Raw genomic sequence first — 19787 nt, 5'->3', positions numbered from 1 at the left:
AAGGGAGGAGTTAGTAATTAGCGCCAATATAAACAATAAACATACACCAGACCTCGGATATAAAATCGCTGACACGCGATATGAAATCATAACACTTTCTCCGAATCAATATCAATCCCGACCACGATGATGTCACCCAGTCGACCAGTCACCAGCAGAGAGCATTTCCAGACATAAACATAAACATCCGTCGGACCACCCAGAAGTAGCATCAGCAGAAAGCCAGCATAAACACCCGCATTGTTCCCACGATCAGAATTACTAACCAGAACTAACCTCGTAGGTTAAGAACAAATTGTATTTTAGTCTTAATCGATTCGTCAATAAAAGAGGAGCAAGCTCCCAAAATTATTTTTTTAGATTTCTCCCTAAGAGAATTCTTAACTCTAGGCCTCGGCGGGAGAGGATTAAGGGTGACGCGCTGGTTGTCGAAGCAAACGCCAACGTTTCGTACGCAGTGATCCTCCGAAAAGTCTGAGAAGCCCCGGAGTTGAAGGAATTCGGAGAGCAAGTGGTAAGAACCAGGCGAACTCAAAAGTAAGAGATGCTTTTTGAGCTGAAAAAGGATCCATCGGTTAAGAGCGCGGCTTTCAAGGATCTTGTTGCCAAAGCACTTGGAGATGAAGCGAACGTGAAAGCGCTTTCCCAAGAAACCGTGATCGAGTGCAGGGACCTGGACGAGATCACGACAGAACATGAGTTAAGGAATGCGTTGAAGGTACAGTGCGAATTGGGCGACGTACCGATGGTAATCCAGCTCAGGAGGGCATATGGCGGAACGCAGACGGGGATAATTCGGCTCTCAGTGGTAGCAGCGCTCAAGTTACTGATGAAGGACAAAATTAAAGTTGGGTGGCCAGTGTGTGTTCTGAAAGCCTTCCCTTGTGTGACCAAGGAAATGGAACGTTGTTTTAGGCGCTGAGGTTTCGGCCATCAGGCGCGTAACTGTGAAGATCCGGATAGATCCAGATTGTGTCGGAAATGCGACGATAAAGCGTATAAAAAGGCAACGGCGGGTCAGCAGTAATGGAGGTGACCCAGATTAATCTCAATCATTGCAACATAGCACAACAACTGTTGTGACAGTCAACAACGGAGTCGTGCCACGTCGCGATAATTGCAGAGCCGTACCGAATTCCTCCCGGTAACGGTAACTGGGCAGCTGATAAAGCAGCAATGGCTGCAATATACGTAATGGGCAAGTTCCCCATTGAGGAGGTGGTTTCCAGTTCGTACGAAGCTTCCGTGATTATCAAAACAACGGGATCTATGTATGCAGTTGTTACGCACCCCCAAGATGGACCATGGAGCAGTTTCACCAGATACTGGACGCGCTGACCGAAAAACTCATCGGGCGAAGGCCGATCATCGTTGTGGGAGACTTTAACGCTTGGGCTCTGGAGTGGGGGAGCACATGCACCAACGCCAGAGGGTACAGTCTGTTAGAAGCCCTGGCTAAGCGGGAAATTGCACTGTTCAACGAAGGTACCGTTAGCACCTTTCGTAAAGACGGTCTCGAATCCATCATTGATGTCACTTTTGACAGTCCATCCCTGATGGCGAACATAAATTGGAGGGACTGCGAAGCGATCACCAGGCGATTAAAGATAGTATCGGCCGGCGAAATTCGGCGATAAGACAGACAGCTAGAACCTACGAGCGGAAGTGGAAGACGACGGCCTTTGACAGGGATCTTTTCGTCAAGGCACTCCGGGTGGACGGTGGAAGATCGATCTTGAATGAGAACGAGTTGACCGATATATTAGTCAAGGCATGTGATGCTACCGAAAACAGGAAACAGGAACCGAGAAAAGAGCGGCGACCGGCTTATTGGTGGAATGCAGAAATAGGCAACCTTCGTGCTAGTTGTCTCAGAGCCAGAAGACGCGTCCAAAGAGCCTGTACTGTAACTGTAACAGATCGGGAAGAGTGCAGCGCGGCCAGGGCTGCATTTAGACGGGGAATAAAACAAAGTAAACGCAACTGCTACTAGGAGCTGTACCGAGAAGCTGAAGCCAACCCCTGGGGTGACGCGTACTGAATCGTTATGGCGAAAGTAAAAGGTCCTGTGACAATTAGGGAGTTGTGTCCGAATAAGCTGAAGGCAATCGTGGAGGGACTTTTTCCGACGCACGCCCCTACGATGTGACCAACAACACCGTACGATCCAGAAGAGAGGGCTAGCGCTGACGGTCTGCAAGTCTCCATCGATGAAATAGTGGCAGTGGCAAGACAGCTAAAAATGAAGAAGGCCCCTAAAATGAAATGAAGAAGGCCCCTAAAATGAAGAAGGCCCTGGGATTCATAGCGTGGCTCTTAAGGCAGCAATACAAGCGTTCCCGAATTTGTTCAGGACCGTGCTGCAGATATGCTTAGAAGATGGTAGCTTCCCGGACCGATGGAAGATCCAGAAGCTAGGGAAGCCTGCGGGGGATCCAGCGTCATACAGGCCGATATGTCTACTAGATGCATGCGGAAAATTCAGGATTATCCTGGATAGGATACAGAAGATGAACACGGTTTGTCAAACATGCAGTTTGGGTTCCGGAAAAGGAAGTCCACGGTGGATGCAATTCGGACAGTGATCTAGCGAGCCGAGAAGTCGTTCAAACAGAGGCGAAGAGGAGATCGTTTTTGCGCCGTTGTAACGATCGACGTAAAAAACGCCTTTAACAGCGCCATTTGGGAGGCCATTGCCGAATCGCTGCATAGAATGCATGTCCCGGGATATCTAATCGGACGCTTTTTTACGAGCCCGCTTAGGGGCGCAAGACGATGAACATTACGTCTGGAGTCCCACAAGGCTCCATCCTTGGCTCAATGCTCTGGAACGGGATGTACAACGGTGTAGTGTCTCTGAAGCTGCCTAGAGGCGCGGTGATCGTCGGCTTTGCCGATGACATTGTGCTATCGGTGACAGGCGAGTCACTGGAGTAGGTAGAAATGCTGGTGACAGAGGCGATTAGAACTATCGATAACTGGATGCATGGTGCAAAGCTACAAATCGCCCACCATAAAACGGAGGTTCTGCTGGTTAGCAACTGTAAAGCAGTACAACATGCAGTCGTCACCATCGGAGAGCACATTATTACTTCAACGCGCGTGGTCAAGCATCTGGGAGTAATGATAGACGTCCGGTTGAACTTCAACTGCCACGTCGACTACGCTTGTGAGAAGGCGGCGAAGGCTATCAATGCGATAGACAGAATCATACCGAATTTTTACGGGCCGAGTAGTAGCGAGCGTAGGCTGCTGGCTAGTGTGCTATCATCGATACTGCGGTATGGAGGTCCAGCCTAAATCGCAGCACTACGATCGAAGCGGAATCGCGTGAAGCTGAATAGTACCTTCGGACTCATGGCTGTAAGAGTTGCCAGTGCGTATAGAACAATATCGTCGGGGGCAGTATGTGTTATCGCTGGAATGATACCCATGAGCATCATGCTCATGGAAGATAACGACTGCTACGGACGAAGAAACACCAGAGGAGCCCCCAAACTGGCGAGAGAAGAGACGCTGAGCAAATGGCAGCATGAGCGGAATAGGGGCGAGAATGGTAGATGGACGTACCGACTCATACTGGTTCTGTCAACCGGGTTGAACAGGAAACATGGAGAAGACGGGTTCCACTTGACGCAGTTTCTCTCGGGTCACTGTTGCTTTAGGTAATACCTGCACCTGGTTCGGGCACGCTGCGACCCCAGTCTGCCCGGGATGCAGAGAGACGGTAGAAACCCCATAGCATGTGGTGTTTGAATGTCATTGATTTGCCGCGATACGAAGGGAGATGCAACCCCTGACGGTGGAGAACATAGTGGGCGAAATGGGTCGGGAGTAGAGCGTGTGGAATGCCGTCACCGGTGTTGTAGCACAGATTATGTTGCAACTGCAACGACAGTGGAGAAACGACCAGTGAACTACCAATCCCGATTAGCAGACAATCTTGACAGACGCATCGGTGGAGTGACGAGCGTGACGGAGAAAACCAAGCTTGGACAGAAACACTACGGGCGGTCGTGAGAGCTATCCCTGGATCGGTTCGCCTCTCGACAGGTGAAATGGAAGTGCAGTGGCATACTCGATGGAGCAGTGCTGAGCCCAACAAGAAAGCCTGCGAGGGTGGCCGTGAGGAGATGGAAGTCATGACGGTTGCCATCTCTGGATCGGTACACGTCTCGACAGCTGCAAGGAAAGTGGACGGTGAAGGAGCATGTAGTAGCATCGAGAATGGCAGAACCCTGCGTGGGTGAATGTGAAGGAGTGAACGTTATGACGGTCGTCATCTCCGGAGCGGGATGTACAGACATATCCTCCCCCTGAAGTAATGCTTAACGGTAGTTCCGGGGGGATTAAGGTCAGACGCCCGTGAGGTTTTTAGTGGGTTAGTATCCCACACTGTGCCACGTGATGTAGCAATACATCATTAGTGTGCCTGGCATTGAGCGTTTCCTCACGTAAAAAACACACACATAGAGAGAGAGAGAGAGAGAGATAGAGAGGGAGAGAGAGAGAGAGAGAGAGAGAGAGGAGAGAGAGAGAGAGAGAGAGAGAGAGAGAGAGAGAGAGAGAGAGAGAATCTCTGAACATCTATTATAGTATAATAGTACACTCACGTCGCTTTTTACGCGAAGGATACGTCCCGCGTAAATCAAAACCGAGTAAATTCCGAAATTCGTGTAAAAAAACCGCGTAAATTTCGAAAATCGCGTAAAAAACCGCGTAAGTTCTGAAATTCGCGTAGAAAAATCGCGTAAATTCCAAAATTCGCGTAAAAAAAACTTTGTGGATTTCACCACTACGCACACTGGTCCAATCAGCGAAATACGTGATCGTGTGATATTGCGCCAAAACGTGAAGTTTTTCGCATATATTGTCTTTAGGAACATTTCTTGGTATAACAAGCCCCTTCTTGTGAGAGAAATCTTTGGGTGATTAATTCCCTTAAAAGTGAGATAAGAAATTTATTTTCTCGTACATTCGAGATACAGGTTTGGTACTTTCGGCAAAGTTGTAGTAAATATCAATGCAAACAACTTGTTCCAATACACTATACTTGTATCGCTTCATGAAAATCATCTATGAAGCGTTATTCGTGGACAAACCCTTTAAAACAGTTTTTAAACCCTGAGTTATTCTGGTCAACTTTTACGTGTTCATAGTGTTCTAGAAAGTTGTTTATCTTGCTAAAATCAACGTTTTTATAGAACATTATTATAAATGATTTTCTGCAGTTTCGCAGATTTTGAGCATTTTTGATGAAAAAGAGTACTACTTTGAGCTTAAATATTTCCCAAGGTGGTAAGTGGTGGCAGACCAAACAACTCCTACTTAAAAGTACAACAAAAAACCTTTAAAATCAAGTGTCAATTGACTGTATCTGTTTGTATCCTCAAAAGTTATAGTTGTTTTAAAAATCTTTCACAGTCATGTTTACCGAACAATTCAAATGTACTTCGGATGCAATAAACGCCATTTTGTTTATGTTGACAATCTCTTTCTAACAAGTTGAGTTGCCAGCAATTTTTTCGCCTATTTTCGAGTCGAAAATGAATGTAGACTGAAAATTATTTGACGCAATTAATAACAGAAAAGCTTCCAAATAACTAACTTAACTCTATTTTGTTCAATATCTTCGATTGGTGTCTTTTCCAAAGATCCCACTCATAATGGGCTGGTACCAAATGGCCGAAACACAAATGGTCGAATCGCGAATGGCCGAAATCCAAATGGCCGAATTTCAACAACAGTCACAGAAGACTGAATTTTCTCGGAATGACTTTTTAGTCTATTTAATTAGAAAACACGAATTGACAAGCCGTTAACAATTAACTTTACTCAAACATAAAATAAAATAAGCAACATATCTTTTTGTTGTACTTTTAAGTACGAGTTGTTTGATCTGCCACCATTTGCCACCATGGGAAATATTTAAGCTCAAGGTAGTACTATTTTTCATCAAAAATGCTCAATGTCTCCGAAACTGCAGAAAATCACGTATGTTAATGTTCTACAACAACGTTGATTTTAGCAAGATAAACAACTTTCTAGAACACTATGAACACGTAAAAGTTGACCAGAATAACTCAGGGTTTAAAAACTGTTTTAAAGGGTTTGTCCACGAATAACGCTTCATAGATAATTTCCATGAAGCGATACAAGTATAGTGTATTGGAAAAGTTGTTTGCATTGATATTTACTACAACTTTGCCGAAAGTACCAAACCTGTATCTCGAATGTACGAGAAAATAAATTTCTTATCTCACTTTTAAGGGAATTAATCACCCAAAGATTTCTCTCACAAGAAGGGGCTTGCTAGACCAAGAAATGTTCCTAAAGGCACTATATGCGAAAAACTTCACGTTTCGGCGCTATATCAAACGATCACGTATTTCGCTGTTTGGACCACTGTGCTACGCGATAAAATAGACATTTTGAGCACATCCGCGTAAATTCCGAAAATCGTGTAAAAAAACCGAGTAAATTCCGAAGATCGCGTAAAAAACCGCGTAAATCCTGAAAATCGCGTTAAAACCGCGTAAATTCCGAAATTCGCGTAAAAAAAACCGCGTAAATTCCGAAATTCGCGTAAAAAACCGCGTAAAAAGCGACTTCAGTATTTAACAAATTTGAAAATACCTTGAAATAAATTTTATTAAATTTTCAAAAAATTTTGGAGGATTACTGAGAATTCCTTTTTTTATTTTTTTAAAAAAATGTTTGTTCAATGATGAATGACGACGACACCGCCAACGCTGAGGTTTGTTTTTTTTAAATAATCACTGTCCGAGAAAATCGGAAAATTTTCAATGGAGTTTTCTAAACAGTTCGAAGAGTCCGCTTGATAATTGATTTAGGTGTGTCTTGATAAATAGAAATAGGTAATTCCATGTCAACTAACTTAAGCATGGGTTTATTCTTAGGCAGCTCCGCGTCCTTTGCCTCATACTGAATTTTGCATTACAAACAATGATGTTTCTTGCCAGGGAAATTTTTAAAGTTATACGCTACCAGGACATATTTTGGACACAGTAGTAATGTCCGTGCGGAGAAAAAATCGGTCAGATGTCGTCGAGAAGTGCGTTCCTCGGTGCCTTACTCATCCTTCATTCAATTGTACGAATGATAATGCAACATGGGTCTTATTATGTTTGACACTAGCTGCTGCAGACTGTAAAAGAGTCTTTCAAAACGTATCAAAAAGGTTGATTTGTAGATTTTTAGCCGAGCACCACGGACAAACCAGCTTCAAATTGGACTGTCATTTAAATATTCTTCGATACAAGTGAAGCAAAAACGTTTTGTGTTTGAAGCTAGTTTGGTTCTAGCAACTGCAATCACAAACTTTTTAACGTTTTGTTTACTTATATAACAGAGAAAAAAATACAAAACCAGCAGAAATTTGAAAAGGTTTACTAACGATAAACATCTTACTCACAAGTACCGAAATGAATAGTCCGGTAGGCATTTCACCTTTTTCTCTTTGCAACCATATAATGGAACGGTTGTTTGTCATGATCGGAAACACATATTTTCCACCGAATACAATCGCCTCCATCCGTAACCACATCATCGCATGCTGTGCAAATAAAGTGCAACTTGTTTTGTATGCAATACAATACGGTTCCGGGGTCAGATGCAGATGCAGCTCCTGCTCGGAACTATTCTTTCATCCGAGAAGATCAATCCAACGTTACTCGTTTCTGTCTTCTCCTTTTCCATTACCCCACTACGATTCGTCGACAACGGTACCAAACACCCACCTCCCCCACCCCCCTTCTGTCACATTCAAGTAGGGCTGCGCGAATAGAACGCCTCTTCCGTCCGTTACCACCCAATCGCTCAACGCATATCCGTTTCGGTTGCAGGCAGTGGCAAAACTATTCAATCATTTTGAAAAATTAATCAAAAACTCTATTTTCTTTCAATTAAAAATTGTTTTCCGATAGGCCGGCCGGCTGGCCGGACCGACGATAACTTGCGTGGTCCAGCTACGAACGACGACGCCTTGTGTAATGGCGCTGCTGCTATCGAGATCGCATGCCACCGCATGGGTTTGGCCGGTCGGCCGGTATCGAGAAGCGGCCGGCGATGGTGATATTTATTGTCAATGCTGTCGCCTTTGGCTGACTGGTAGCGGCATTTTACTGTAGGTATCTACCTACGTGAGGCGGGCAGCGTGGGATGAATAGCAGGATAGAGAATGCCCCTGGTCGGATGCCTCCTCAGAGAGGCCTTTCAACGTTGGTACTTGAACGGGCGCTGGTTAGCACGTGATGAGTTGGTGGTTTCGAAGCTGGATATGTCCGTTGAAGCGGAAGGTTGGGCTTTCTTTGCGTCCTATGCTCAACTATCACCATGCAGAATCATGGATTATTCTAGTTTTGGTACATTAAGCTACTTTTGGGTAATAATTTATTACTTTTTTCGCCTGTTTTGCAATCAAATTTAAAACAGAATATCGATTACGAAACATATTACATAATATTTGTTATTTAATGAATCGCTGTAAAGCTAAAAGTATTGGTTCTAGTTGCCCAAGATTGATGAAATCAAAATATGTAGCGCCTCCATCAATTTGTTAGTTAAACGTCTGTTGTAAAATAAACATATGATATGTCATCGTACGTATTTGTGAGAAAAAAAAGTTTTGCTTCTCTCTCTCTATTTGCAGATTCTATTAAAACCAAAACAGGTTTAATTTAAATTATTTCTGTCACGAAGTACCTCATTAAAATGTGTTGTTTCATATCACTCTTTTTTTCTCCTATTCCCTAGACATCCATCAACACCCCCCAGGAGTGGAAATCTTCCAGCACCAGTGCAACCGAATCTCGCAGCAGCAGCAAGCAGAAAGCTCCCGCCTGGAACTGGAACCAACTGCAGGAGGCGATCGCCGCCGTGGTGACCCAGCGGTTGCGATTCACCCAGGCCTCGGCCCAGTACAACATCCCCAAGGGAACGCTGTACGATAACATTCTCGGCAAGGCGCACCGCATGGCAGTGCTGCAGGATTTGGCGCTCAGTCCGGCCGAGGAAGCCGCCGTTCTGGAGTTCTGCTGTGACACCACCAATTCACCGTACAACAAACGCACCAAAAAATCGCTGAAAAGTATCCTCGAATTTCTCGCCCGCTTCGAGGCCTACCGCGGCAAAGCGGACCGGTTCAAGTTCGGCGGCAAGCCCGGGTTCCGCTGGTGGTGGGCCTTCTGTCGGAAGCACTCTATTGTTTCGCTGTACTACGAAGGGATGAAAGCAGATGAAAAATGCGGACAGGACACGAACAAAAAAACCCGCAGAAGTGCCGAACTGGAGGACGAAGCTGAAGCTCAGTGAGTTGACGATTTTGATTGATTGATACTTTTTGTGCCTTATTCCCGTGTAATTGCTTGTGATTGAAACATTCTCGTTAGCTGTTAAGTAATTATCGCAATTTATGTAGTAAATAGCGTTGTAATCAGGGATTCTAATCATTTTTGCTTTCATTTTTGGCTGCTGGAAGAGTGAACTACCAGGGCCCTAGTTGATCCAGACGAAAACTGGAACAAACCACCACATCAGTTGCTCAAAACAGTTATTAACAGTGCAAGGATAATCGAAAATCAAAGCGAAATATTAGAATATTGCATTAACAACCCACAATCCGTCTCTGTCGAATACATCGATAAATAGCTGACCATCTTTTTTTTGGGGGTTTCCAATCAGCATATGATTCGGATGATCTTTTTCGATTAAACTAAAAAGTTGTCCATCTCTGCCGCACCGGCTCGGGGCCAGGAGTCCGTACAGCAGCCGCCTGCTTTTCAATTTATTCGCATTATTAATGCAAGGTGATGGACGGTAATCGACATTTTATTTCATATTGATTGTCACTTTGCGACTGAAATCCCAAGCATCGTTTTAATTGCTAATGTGCCAATGCTTTCACTTTGCGCACAGCCACATCTCCTGCTCTCACTTTCGGCATTAGCGAGTAGTGGACCAAAATTTTGGTCATTTAAGGGCCGTAAGAGTAAGCGAGACGGTAAACCCGGTAATATTCGGAATGTGCAAGTGCATTTCTCGATATTGCCAGTTTTGCATCTGAGCTCGCATTGCAACGGTTCGGTGGCACCGCGTGCATAAAGAGTAATACTCGAATATTTCGTGTCTCCACTTCTCTTAATGATGATACCGCCATTGGCTTTCCAACGTTATTATTATGCATTATGCTTTTCTGTTGGACTTCGCTCTGCGATGCTGTGCTGTGGCATTTCGTAGCTGCAGCTTTTGTTCGTTGAATGTCCACCAAGCAACAACAATATAGACGACAGAGCGACTTTTTCACCTTATTCAATATTATCGTAAATATGTAAATTGAACTGATCAATCATAAACTATTACAGTTGATTATCACCCCCTTCATTTCATGCTGTTCCTACGATGGTCCACATACCAGTCCAATAAAAGCGACATTCCATCGTGGTTCTCAATCAACATGCAGTTTCGGCCAGGGTTAATAAGACTGGGCACTGAATAGAAGAAAACCATGCCTCGGTTGGTATGCTGCAGAGTAACAAATCATTTCTGTCGCCCCTCCGTTTTCCACTGAAAACACCTGTTGAACGAACATGTCGTCCGCATGTATCAGTTGGCTCCAGTTCATCACATTTTTGACTTGCAATATGCTCAGCTGGCGGCAAATGTAATTGTGAACTGATTTAGAGTTTAAGTTATATAATACCAGCAACCCTGACGCTTGGTCAATTGTAAAAACAACAATGAAGTTTCTCTGACATAAATTTGATCGCATTTTTTTCTTGCAAGAAAAAAATCATTCTATCAATTGTTTACCGTTTATTGTGCAAATTCTGACATCGCTGAAATAAATCAGTTCATTTTACATGAATGGAACTTTAGGCACAATTGTGATTTTAAAATCTCACTATAAATATTAGGGTAAGGTGGGGCAAGACAGGTCACGGGGCAAGATAGGTCAGTTACATTAACATGAAAGTTTCAGCTTAATCCAGGCCAACGATTTTTTCATATAGTACCTAAAGTAACGTTCTTCATAAGTAATCTTAATAATTCGTAACTTATCTTTTACCCGTTTTCAATAGAAAAATTTGAATGAAAAATCGCTGTATTTCTTACGCGATACATGAAACGATACAAACCGAAGCAGATCCAATATTTCGTCAGCATAAAAAATAGCAATATGTTTTCTGTGTGCTCTTATCATTTGTAAAACCACATAGGATAACAATATTTGTTATATACTACAAAAGTTTTAAATAAACATGTATATTGTTCTACCAGCTCAACAGGGGCAAGATGGGTCACATTGAAAAAATCTTGTGTGGCACCCTTGGTTTGTCCATATATCTGTATTTTTAAGTTTCTTTATTGTTGTAAATGACTATTGTTAGCTGGCCCGGCGTATATTTTACCCACAAAACAGTTAATCCGGCAAAAAGTTAGTTTTTCAACATTTCACTTTATGTCTGATATAATTTTTATTTTATTTAGTTTTGTTTATTTTTGTCTGCCAATTTTGAAATATATAAGTCGTTTTTCTGCAACAGCAATGAATAGCTTTTGTTTCTGTAAAGAATTCATAAAGGTTTTCGATAAAAAAATTCGCATTTTGTTAGGTGACCTATTTTGCCCCGCATTTTGACCCATCTTGCCCCGTACTTTTTGAGAGCTTAAAATGACATATCTTTCAAATGTATTCACATAAAATATATGATCCTCGAAAAATCGGACTTGTTGATTTTTTCGGAAGAGGTTATTAGTGACTCCATCTAAATAAATGATAAGTGGGTTAAAATTGAATGCGTAGAAAAACGCATCGGGTACTTTCCTTAGGTGACCCGTCTTGCACCACCTGACCCTAGGTATTTGGTTAAGTTTAATAGCTCAAGTGGTAAGTACTTTTTGATATTTTTTCATTATGGAAGTGTATACATAATGTATACATAATGCTAACAGACACTTGATTTTTGATGTATTCATTACCAATTCAACCTTCTCTAGTTAAGGTTTTAGTTTCGTATACTACTCAGCAACCGCCTGCAACGTCCTTGCGACAATGTTCTCGCCGTCCGCGAGGCACATAAATTGACTGGACTGGACATTATCCATCATGACCTAAACCAGCATTGTTTGCTTACCACCAGGGATGGCACCTCCTCAGAAGAAAAAAAGAGAAGAGAAAAATTCAAACTGTGCTCAGTCTTCAACGCGATTTATTCTGCTCCGTTTCATTTTAACTGTGCTCTTTCTTGCTGAACGCAGTTGTATAAGCAACCGCACACTGTGCTACTCATTGAGGAGAATGTTAATACACTTTGAATACGTTGATGCGATGCGCTGACGTATGACAACTACGGGTAGTTTTAACATGGGTAGTGCGTTAAGAAAAAACGACGATTGTCAGTAGCGGTCATTGCCGTCAGAAAAATATTAATCCATTAATGCAGTTGAATCATGATTCTTACATTTAGTATATTCAGTTGAGTTTGGCTGCCCGTGAACGCAACTGCATCATATGGTTAGGCATGTCACAACGGCAACAGTGCGAAAAATGTTATTTAGATATGGCAACATTTGAATTCCCATACATTTGCTTCTTGACGCGTACCAACAGGAAAGTCCCATTATAAACAAAGGCAATTCTCCGCTAAGATTCAAAATATAACGACTTTTGATTGTCTTGACGCCTCTGAGTCTATAGTTGCTGTACGCGCACCGGTTGTTTTGTTTCCACGTTTACTGCTGTAGCTACCGAGAGGACCGGGAGCAAAACCGAAAGTTGCTCATTTAGCGCGCATTAAGAAATTTTTCTGCACGTCAGTTTTTCTCATTGTGTTTAATCTGTTTCTCATTGTGTGGATTTACTTCTCATTTCTGAAAGCAGTTCTGCTCATTGTGTTGAACAAAAAAAGTTGCACTTTTTGCACAATGAGTGAGGAAATAACAAGCCTGCTTACCACAAAAGGCTCCATTGGTTTCTTTTGCTCTCCACGGTTTGTATTATCATACGCTGCCTTAAAATCAATTAATCGACGGTGCGTAGGAAATTAGTATTTGTCACACTTTAAAAGAATCTACCTCACTTACTTTAGTGGCAACGGTCCGTTACCGATCCTGCGCTGAGTGAACTATGGTCCTCCAGTACCGTCGGCCCTGGGCTGCCGTTCTCCAATCCCCACGAACACCAGCTGAACGTGCATCGTCTTCGACAGCTCACACCCACCGGGTGGGGGGTCTGCCTCGGAGTCTACGGTCTCTTCCTGGTTCTCTGCTGAAAATAGTTTTGGCTACTCTTTCATCGGGCATTCTGGCCACGTGTCCAGCCCACCGCAGCCTGCCACATTGCACTACCTTCACTATATCTATACTATATTTGTATGCTTGGTGCACTGCCCATAAATGCATAACAGTCCCATCTGACTTGTCACCACTTTTGAGATAAACCTGGAAATCATCTTTAAATTAACTGTTCTTTCAAAATTTCAAACAAAAAAGTTATGTTTGTTCCCAAGATGTTGAAAAAAATATCAAACTATGTCAGTCCCATATTACAAATAAACGCATAACAGTCACAGTAGTAAAAATATTACAATAAGCATCTGTTTTTTGGAAATGCCTGGACCGATTCGACTGCAGCAACTACCAAACGGAATATTTTATGGTCTAGAAGAACACTATTGAGGAGAATTTGGATCGGATGTGCGATTCCGAAGTTACAGTGGGAACAAGTTCCGGAATATATGGGACTTGAACATAGAAGCACCTTGAATCACAACAAACCCATCATGTGACACCTATAAATACACTGATTTGCAAATCTAGACTATTGGTAGTCGTATAAAGTGTTGGAGGTGACGTCATTGGCCACATCTAAACATATCCGTGAATGTTCCAGATACCTCTACGGGGATCAGTTTCTGAATTTAACTAAAATACAACATGTGACATCTCTAAGTCGGTACTCGAAATTGCAAAACTAGTTTGAAATAGTTCATTTGTTGTCACATATAGTGCACAGGATCACATTGGTCATACTCGGACACGTTCTGGGAGTGTTCCGGATACACAGGAAAGCGACCAGCTTCTGAGTCAAACAAACCCCATCATGCGACCTCACTATAAACTCAAGATAACAAATTAGAATAAAAAGAAGAAAAGGCCAGGAAGAGATTTAAGTCTAAAAGGACATTTTGAACAATTGAATTGAACGAGCACGTGAATTATCAAAGCAAAAACGACACGTGGTCTTGATAATACTACCGAGTCACCGACAACGCAAGGATCAAGGCATGCTATGCCTGTGACTGTTATGCGTTTATTCTTGCTTAAGGCCCAGACACAATGCATACGGATTTTACTACGTTGCAGAAATTTGACAGAAAACCCATGGAAAAACTGCCAAATTGCCGCAACGTAGCAAAATCCGTATGCATTGTGTTTGGGGCTTTATTCAAGCACAAATAAACGCATATCAGTAACTTCGGCAGCTTTCCAAGTTTTAGAACAAATTTTAGGTCACTTACTTGTACTTGTTATGTACATTCAAGTGATTTTATGACGACTTGGACGATTTGTTTCCAAAATCGATTCAATATTAAAGAAAAATTGTCGTGGCTTCAACAGCGTTTTTCGTAGTTGCACGTTTTTGCAGATGTGACTGTCTTCCATTTATGGGCAGTACAGCTCGTGATTTATGCGTCTGCGCCACACACCACTTTTCATTTTGCCACCAAGTATAGATCGCTGAATTTTACGCTCAAAAACCCCAAGCACTCGCCGATCAGCTTCCTTTAGCGTCCATGATTCGTTTCCGTAAAGGGTCACCGGAAGGATTAGTGTTCTGTAGAGCGCCAATTTTGTGCGAATTTGCAAACTACGGGAGTTCAGCTGGCTACGTAATCCGTAGAAAGCCCGATTCACGGCTGCAACTCGTCGTTTCACTTCGCGGCTTACATCGTTATCACATATCACGAGTGTACCAAGGTATATAAATTTCTCCACTACTTCATATTGTTCCCCATCTAACTCCACCTCGGCATTAACACCACTTGGGCTCCCACGTTCCCTACCAGCAACCATGTACATGGTACTTCGTTTTGGCGGTGTTAATGGTGAGTCCCAATCTCGCCGCTTTCCTTTTAAAGGGCCTGAAGGCCTCTTCCACTGTTCTACGGTTCATTCCGTTGATATCGACGTCATCCGCAAAACCAAGAAGCATGTGAGATTTCGTGATGATAGTTCCATTCCTTTCCACGTTTGCCCTTCGTAATGCATCTTTCAAGGCAATGTTGAATAGCAGGTTAGAGAGTGCATCCCCTTGCTTCAGTCCATCCTACGTCACGAATCCAGCTGAGGTCTCACCCGCTATCCTAACGCATGATTTGGATCCGTCCAGCGTCGCACGAATCAGCGTAACTAGTTTCGTCGGAAAACCATGTTCAAGCATTATCTGCCACAGCTCATATCGTTTAACTGAATCGTACGCCGCTTTAAAGTCCACAAACAGATGGTGTGTGTGCAAGTTGTACTCCCAGAACTTGTCTAGCAACTGACGCAGGGTAAACATCTGATGCGTCGTGGAGCGACCCTCACGAAAACCAGCTTGGTACTCGCCGACGAAGGACTCCGCTAACGGTCTCAGTGTGCAGAACAGGATACGGGAAAGTACCTTGTAGGCAGAATTGAGCAATGTAATTCCTCGATAGTTTTTACACTCCAGTCGATGTCCCTTTTAGAAAATTGGGCAAATGAGGCCATCTAACCACTCCTCCGGCATTTGTTTTTTCTCCCAGATCCTGACAATGATCCGGTGTATTGCTTCGTACAGCCGATCGCGCACCGCTTTTAGAAGTTCATCCGGGATACCGTCCTTCCCAGCAGCCAAACCGTTTTTAGCTCATTGATTGCCTTTTTAACCTCCTCCTGTGTTGGTAGCTCCATCGCGTGACCATCGCTTACAATTCCTATCCTGTCCTTGCTGATCTCCGCATTTACCTCTCCATTCAACAGTGTCTGAAAGTGTTCCTGGCTGCTACCGCCGTTTTGTCGGTAAGCAGGTTGCCAGCACTATCATTGCACATCACAGACATGACAAAATTCCTGCATCTCACCGTTTTATAGAAACTCCGTGTGTCATTGCTGGCGTATCGCTCCTCTGCGCCGGCGAGCACGTGCTCCTCGTACTCGTGTTTCTTTAGACGATGGATGCTTTTTTCCGCAGCTCTAGTCTCTCTGTGCCTCTTTCTGTTTTGACGCGTTGCCGCAGTGGGCATGCGACACCTGGCCTGGTTCTTTTCATCTGTCACTCTCTGGCATTCAGCATCAAGCCAGCTGTTACGCTGTCTTCCACGCGTCGTGCCTACCACCTCTCTCGTAGCTGTTACGATGGAACCATGGATGCTTCTCCACAGCCCATTTATATCTTTTCCTTCTACCTGCTGTTCTGCGATTCGCTGGTCAAGCTTCCTGGCGTACTCCACTGCTACGCCGGCTGCCGTTAACCGCTGGATGTTGAAACGTAGCGTCCTCTCAGTGCGAGCTTTCGCCGTGTTCGACAGCCTTGCGCGAATCTTACTCACTACGAGGTAGTGGTCAGAGTCGATATTTGGTCCCCGAAAAGACCGTACATCGATAACATCCGAAAAGCGTCGACCGTCAATCAAGACAAGATCGATCTGAGAGCTAGAGTCTCCATTTGGATGCCTCCAGGTGTGTTTCCGAATATTCAAACGTGGAAAGTAGGTGCTACAGAAGGCCATTCCTATGGCCGCGGCAAAATTTATGAGCTTTAGACCATTATTATTGATCGACAGATGAAGGAAATGTCTTCCAATAACTGGACGGAAGAATTCCTCCCTCCCGATCTGCGCGTTTGCATCTCCGATGATGATTTTCACGTCGTGTTTTGGGCACTTTCCATAGGTCCTCTTAAGCCTGTCGTAAAACTCGTCCTTAGCATCATCGGATTTATCATTTGTCGGTGCGTATAAGTTGATTAGGCTATAGTTGAAGAATTTGCTCTTAATCCTCAACACACATATACGGTCATCTACGGACCTCCACCGGATTCCTGCAATAGGGTCTACTGCACGGAACTCTCTTTCTCCGGAATTTAACCACCGAACTTCCTGAATAGCAGCGATCTCCACTCCGAGTTGATGCAGCTCTCGAGCAAGCAAGCCAGCCCGTACCGGTTCATGAAGAGTTCGAACATTCCAGGTACCAACTTTCTAATCGTTATCCCTTAATCGTTTCCTTGTCTTTTACCGTGTCCTATACCGATTGTTCCGTCCTGAATTTCTTTCTTCGTTATTCGTGGTAATTGAGTTTTCGGTATACTACCTCACCGGGGTCGCTATACCCACATCCCGCTGAAGGGTCTACCATCTTAGGTATAGCTTGCAGGATACAGCATTTCATATTCAGCCGCCCGTTCCGAGATAGACGCTGTGTGAGCCGCCCCTCACCTGGAGAACGGGCGCTCTAGTTCGCACCTCCTAGCTTAACTGCTTCAGTAAATACATGAAGCATTTTCGGGTAAGGCCATCGACCATCATCATTTGACTTAGATCTGCGTGGAGGCGCCAGGTGGGAGCTTGAGAGAGCCAGAGCTATGTTTGACGCTCCTTCCAGGTAACTCTCTCCATTTAATAAATATCTACCACAAGACAAAGATTTGAACCGTTGGATTTCTAGGGGGAAAATGAATGCCAAAACTTTAGTTTTTGTTTACAAAGTTGTAAAATGGATAAAGACGATTAAAATACGCCAGTGATTTTCGAAAATGTATATAGTGGTAACCCGATTTTGTCACGTTTTTACCCTATTTTACACACGCTTTTGATTTGTCAAAATTATCTGCTTTTCTGCTCAGATTTCATATGTTTTTGCTTTTATGGTGTATTATAGTGTGCAGTAGCCGAACAGTAATCGGACTCATAAAGCGAAAAAGGAGGGATGGACTGTGCATTTTAATACTAGTACTACGGGAGGAAGTGTGTTGGAAAATACATAATAAAAATATAGGCAGCATGTAACTAGGAGGCATACTCGACGAACGACATTGGTCTAACAACCCAGTGGTCGCAGATTCGAATACCGGCTAGGAAAGACTGTTAGTCACAAGGATCGTAGTACGAGCCCCGCAATTGTCCTGTACTGTAACAGTCTGTCGTACAAACATTCGGAAGAAAACGGAATACAGCAAGTCTTTTTACACACAAATGCGTAATTTTTCAAGGGTGGGATCTTTGAAAAAGTTTATTAATGAAATACAGCGCATATTATCACACTATTTGTGTGACGGTAGATCCACTTACTAGGGTGATACAAAAGTTTGTTTTTTCAAATGCACCGAAAAAAAATTTTTGTTCAAAGACATTGTAGAATGTACTGTAATGAGCAACTTTGCTGAATGTAGTAACTACCTGTCTCTTAAGGGCGACGCCCTTTTGAAAATCCTTTTTGCGATACTGCAGTCTGCGTCCTATTAGTGCTCCACAATTGCAGAGTAAGTGTTCCGAGGTTAAATATCATCTTGTACGAAACCGACATTCCGAAGATGATATTTACCCAGACAATGTCCTGTCACAAGACCGGTTAGCGTGCTGCGATCTCTCTTATTGAGACTTTGAGTATCCTTAATACTCGGCGTTATAACTTTTTTGGATTGTTTGAGCATTTGTATGACCATCTAATTGGCCATGACTATTCGGCTCTACCATTGTGTTAGCTCACCCTTCAGCATACAGTCAGAGATTAAGCAGAATGAATCTGGACCCGTGAATGGAGAGTTGGAACCCCATCCTCTTCTGTCAACTCACTGTGAGTCGGTGTGTTGAGGATAGACGAGGAACAGGACTGAACTTCTGCTAGCGCATCATTCAGGTCACGTTCCGTCCCTCTTCTCATAAACGTTACGTTGTATTGAAATTTGCCTGTATACAATTAAATATTGAGAAATGATCACCGGAAGGTTTCGCGGTCTTCAGTAAAGAATGATTTACCTGACGATAGCCGATATATAGCATCGTTTACGTACATCACGAAAATAAACGGGCTCAGTTTGCTCCCTCGAGGAACTTCTGAAGTGACGTTGATTGCTGCTGAAGTTTCCAATAGGGTTGCCAAGTGGCCGGTTTTTTACCTACAAAGCCGGTGGCCGGTCAATCCGGCAAAAAGGCCAGCCAAATTTGTACTGTTTGCCAGATTTGTTAAGTTTTCTAATAAATTTATATAAATTAATAAACATCTTGCTTCTGGCCCTAATGTATGTACATTAAATTGTCCACTTGCGCCAGAAACAAGTTGTTGTTATTCAAAACTAGCTATCTTTAATAATTCATTTAATGTTCGTTAGGGTGGCGAACTGTTTTTTTAAGTCACCGTCCTTTGTAATTTTCAGACTTCGCAACCCTAGTTTCCGGATAAACCTGAACAAAGGTTTTTCGTCCAGCAAGGCATGATTCCAGCCAATCAACTTTCCAACATGAGAAACCAAATTTGTCAAGTACAAGCGTGTGCGGGACAAGGTCAAAAGCCTTTGAAAAATCTACGTAAATTAAATCAACCTGAGGACGGGATTCAACTATAAGCAATGGTATAATCCATTAGATTTGTCGTTGTTGAACGACGCTCGATGGAACCATGCTTAATCTCGCTGATAAAAGGTTTTGCAACATTTTGCAGAAACCTGTGGACGACTATTTGGCAAGGTGACAAAGTATCGATATTCTACGATGTTATTGCTTCCTACTTTGTGAATTGCACTT

The 19787-nt window shown here is 43.3% G+C and overlaps 1 protein-coding gene across 1 annotated transcript in view; it reads left to right on the top strand.

Moving 5' to 3' along the window:
* Positions 1-9452, top strand: part of LOC128735089 (uncharacterized) — a 94483-nt gene extending 85031 nt beyond the window's left edge. The window contains exon 3 of the mRNA XM_053829574.1: positions 8776-9452. Within this exon, the coding sequence (XP_053685549.1) occupies positions 8776-9333 (558 nt within the window). The 3' untranslated portion in view covers positions 9334-9452. The remainder of the gene's footprint in view (positions 1-8775) is intronic.
* The last annotated feature ends 10335 nt before the right edge of the window (positions 9453-19787 follow it).

The sequence above is a fragment of the Sabethes cyaneus genome, chromosome 2, assembly GCF_943734655.1.
Source record: "Sabethes cyaneus chromosome 2, idSabCyanKW18_F2, whole genome shotgun sequence".
Classification (NCBI taxonomy): domain Eukaryota; kingdom Metazoa; phylum Arthropoda; class Insecta; order Diptera; family Culicidae; genus Sabethes; species Sabethes cyaneus.
Note: the sequence above shows the minus strand (reverse complement) of the source record. Positions and strands in the feature narration are given on the sequence as shown.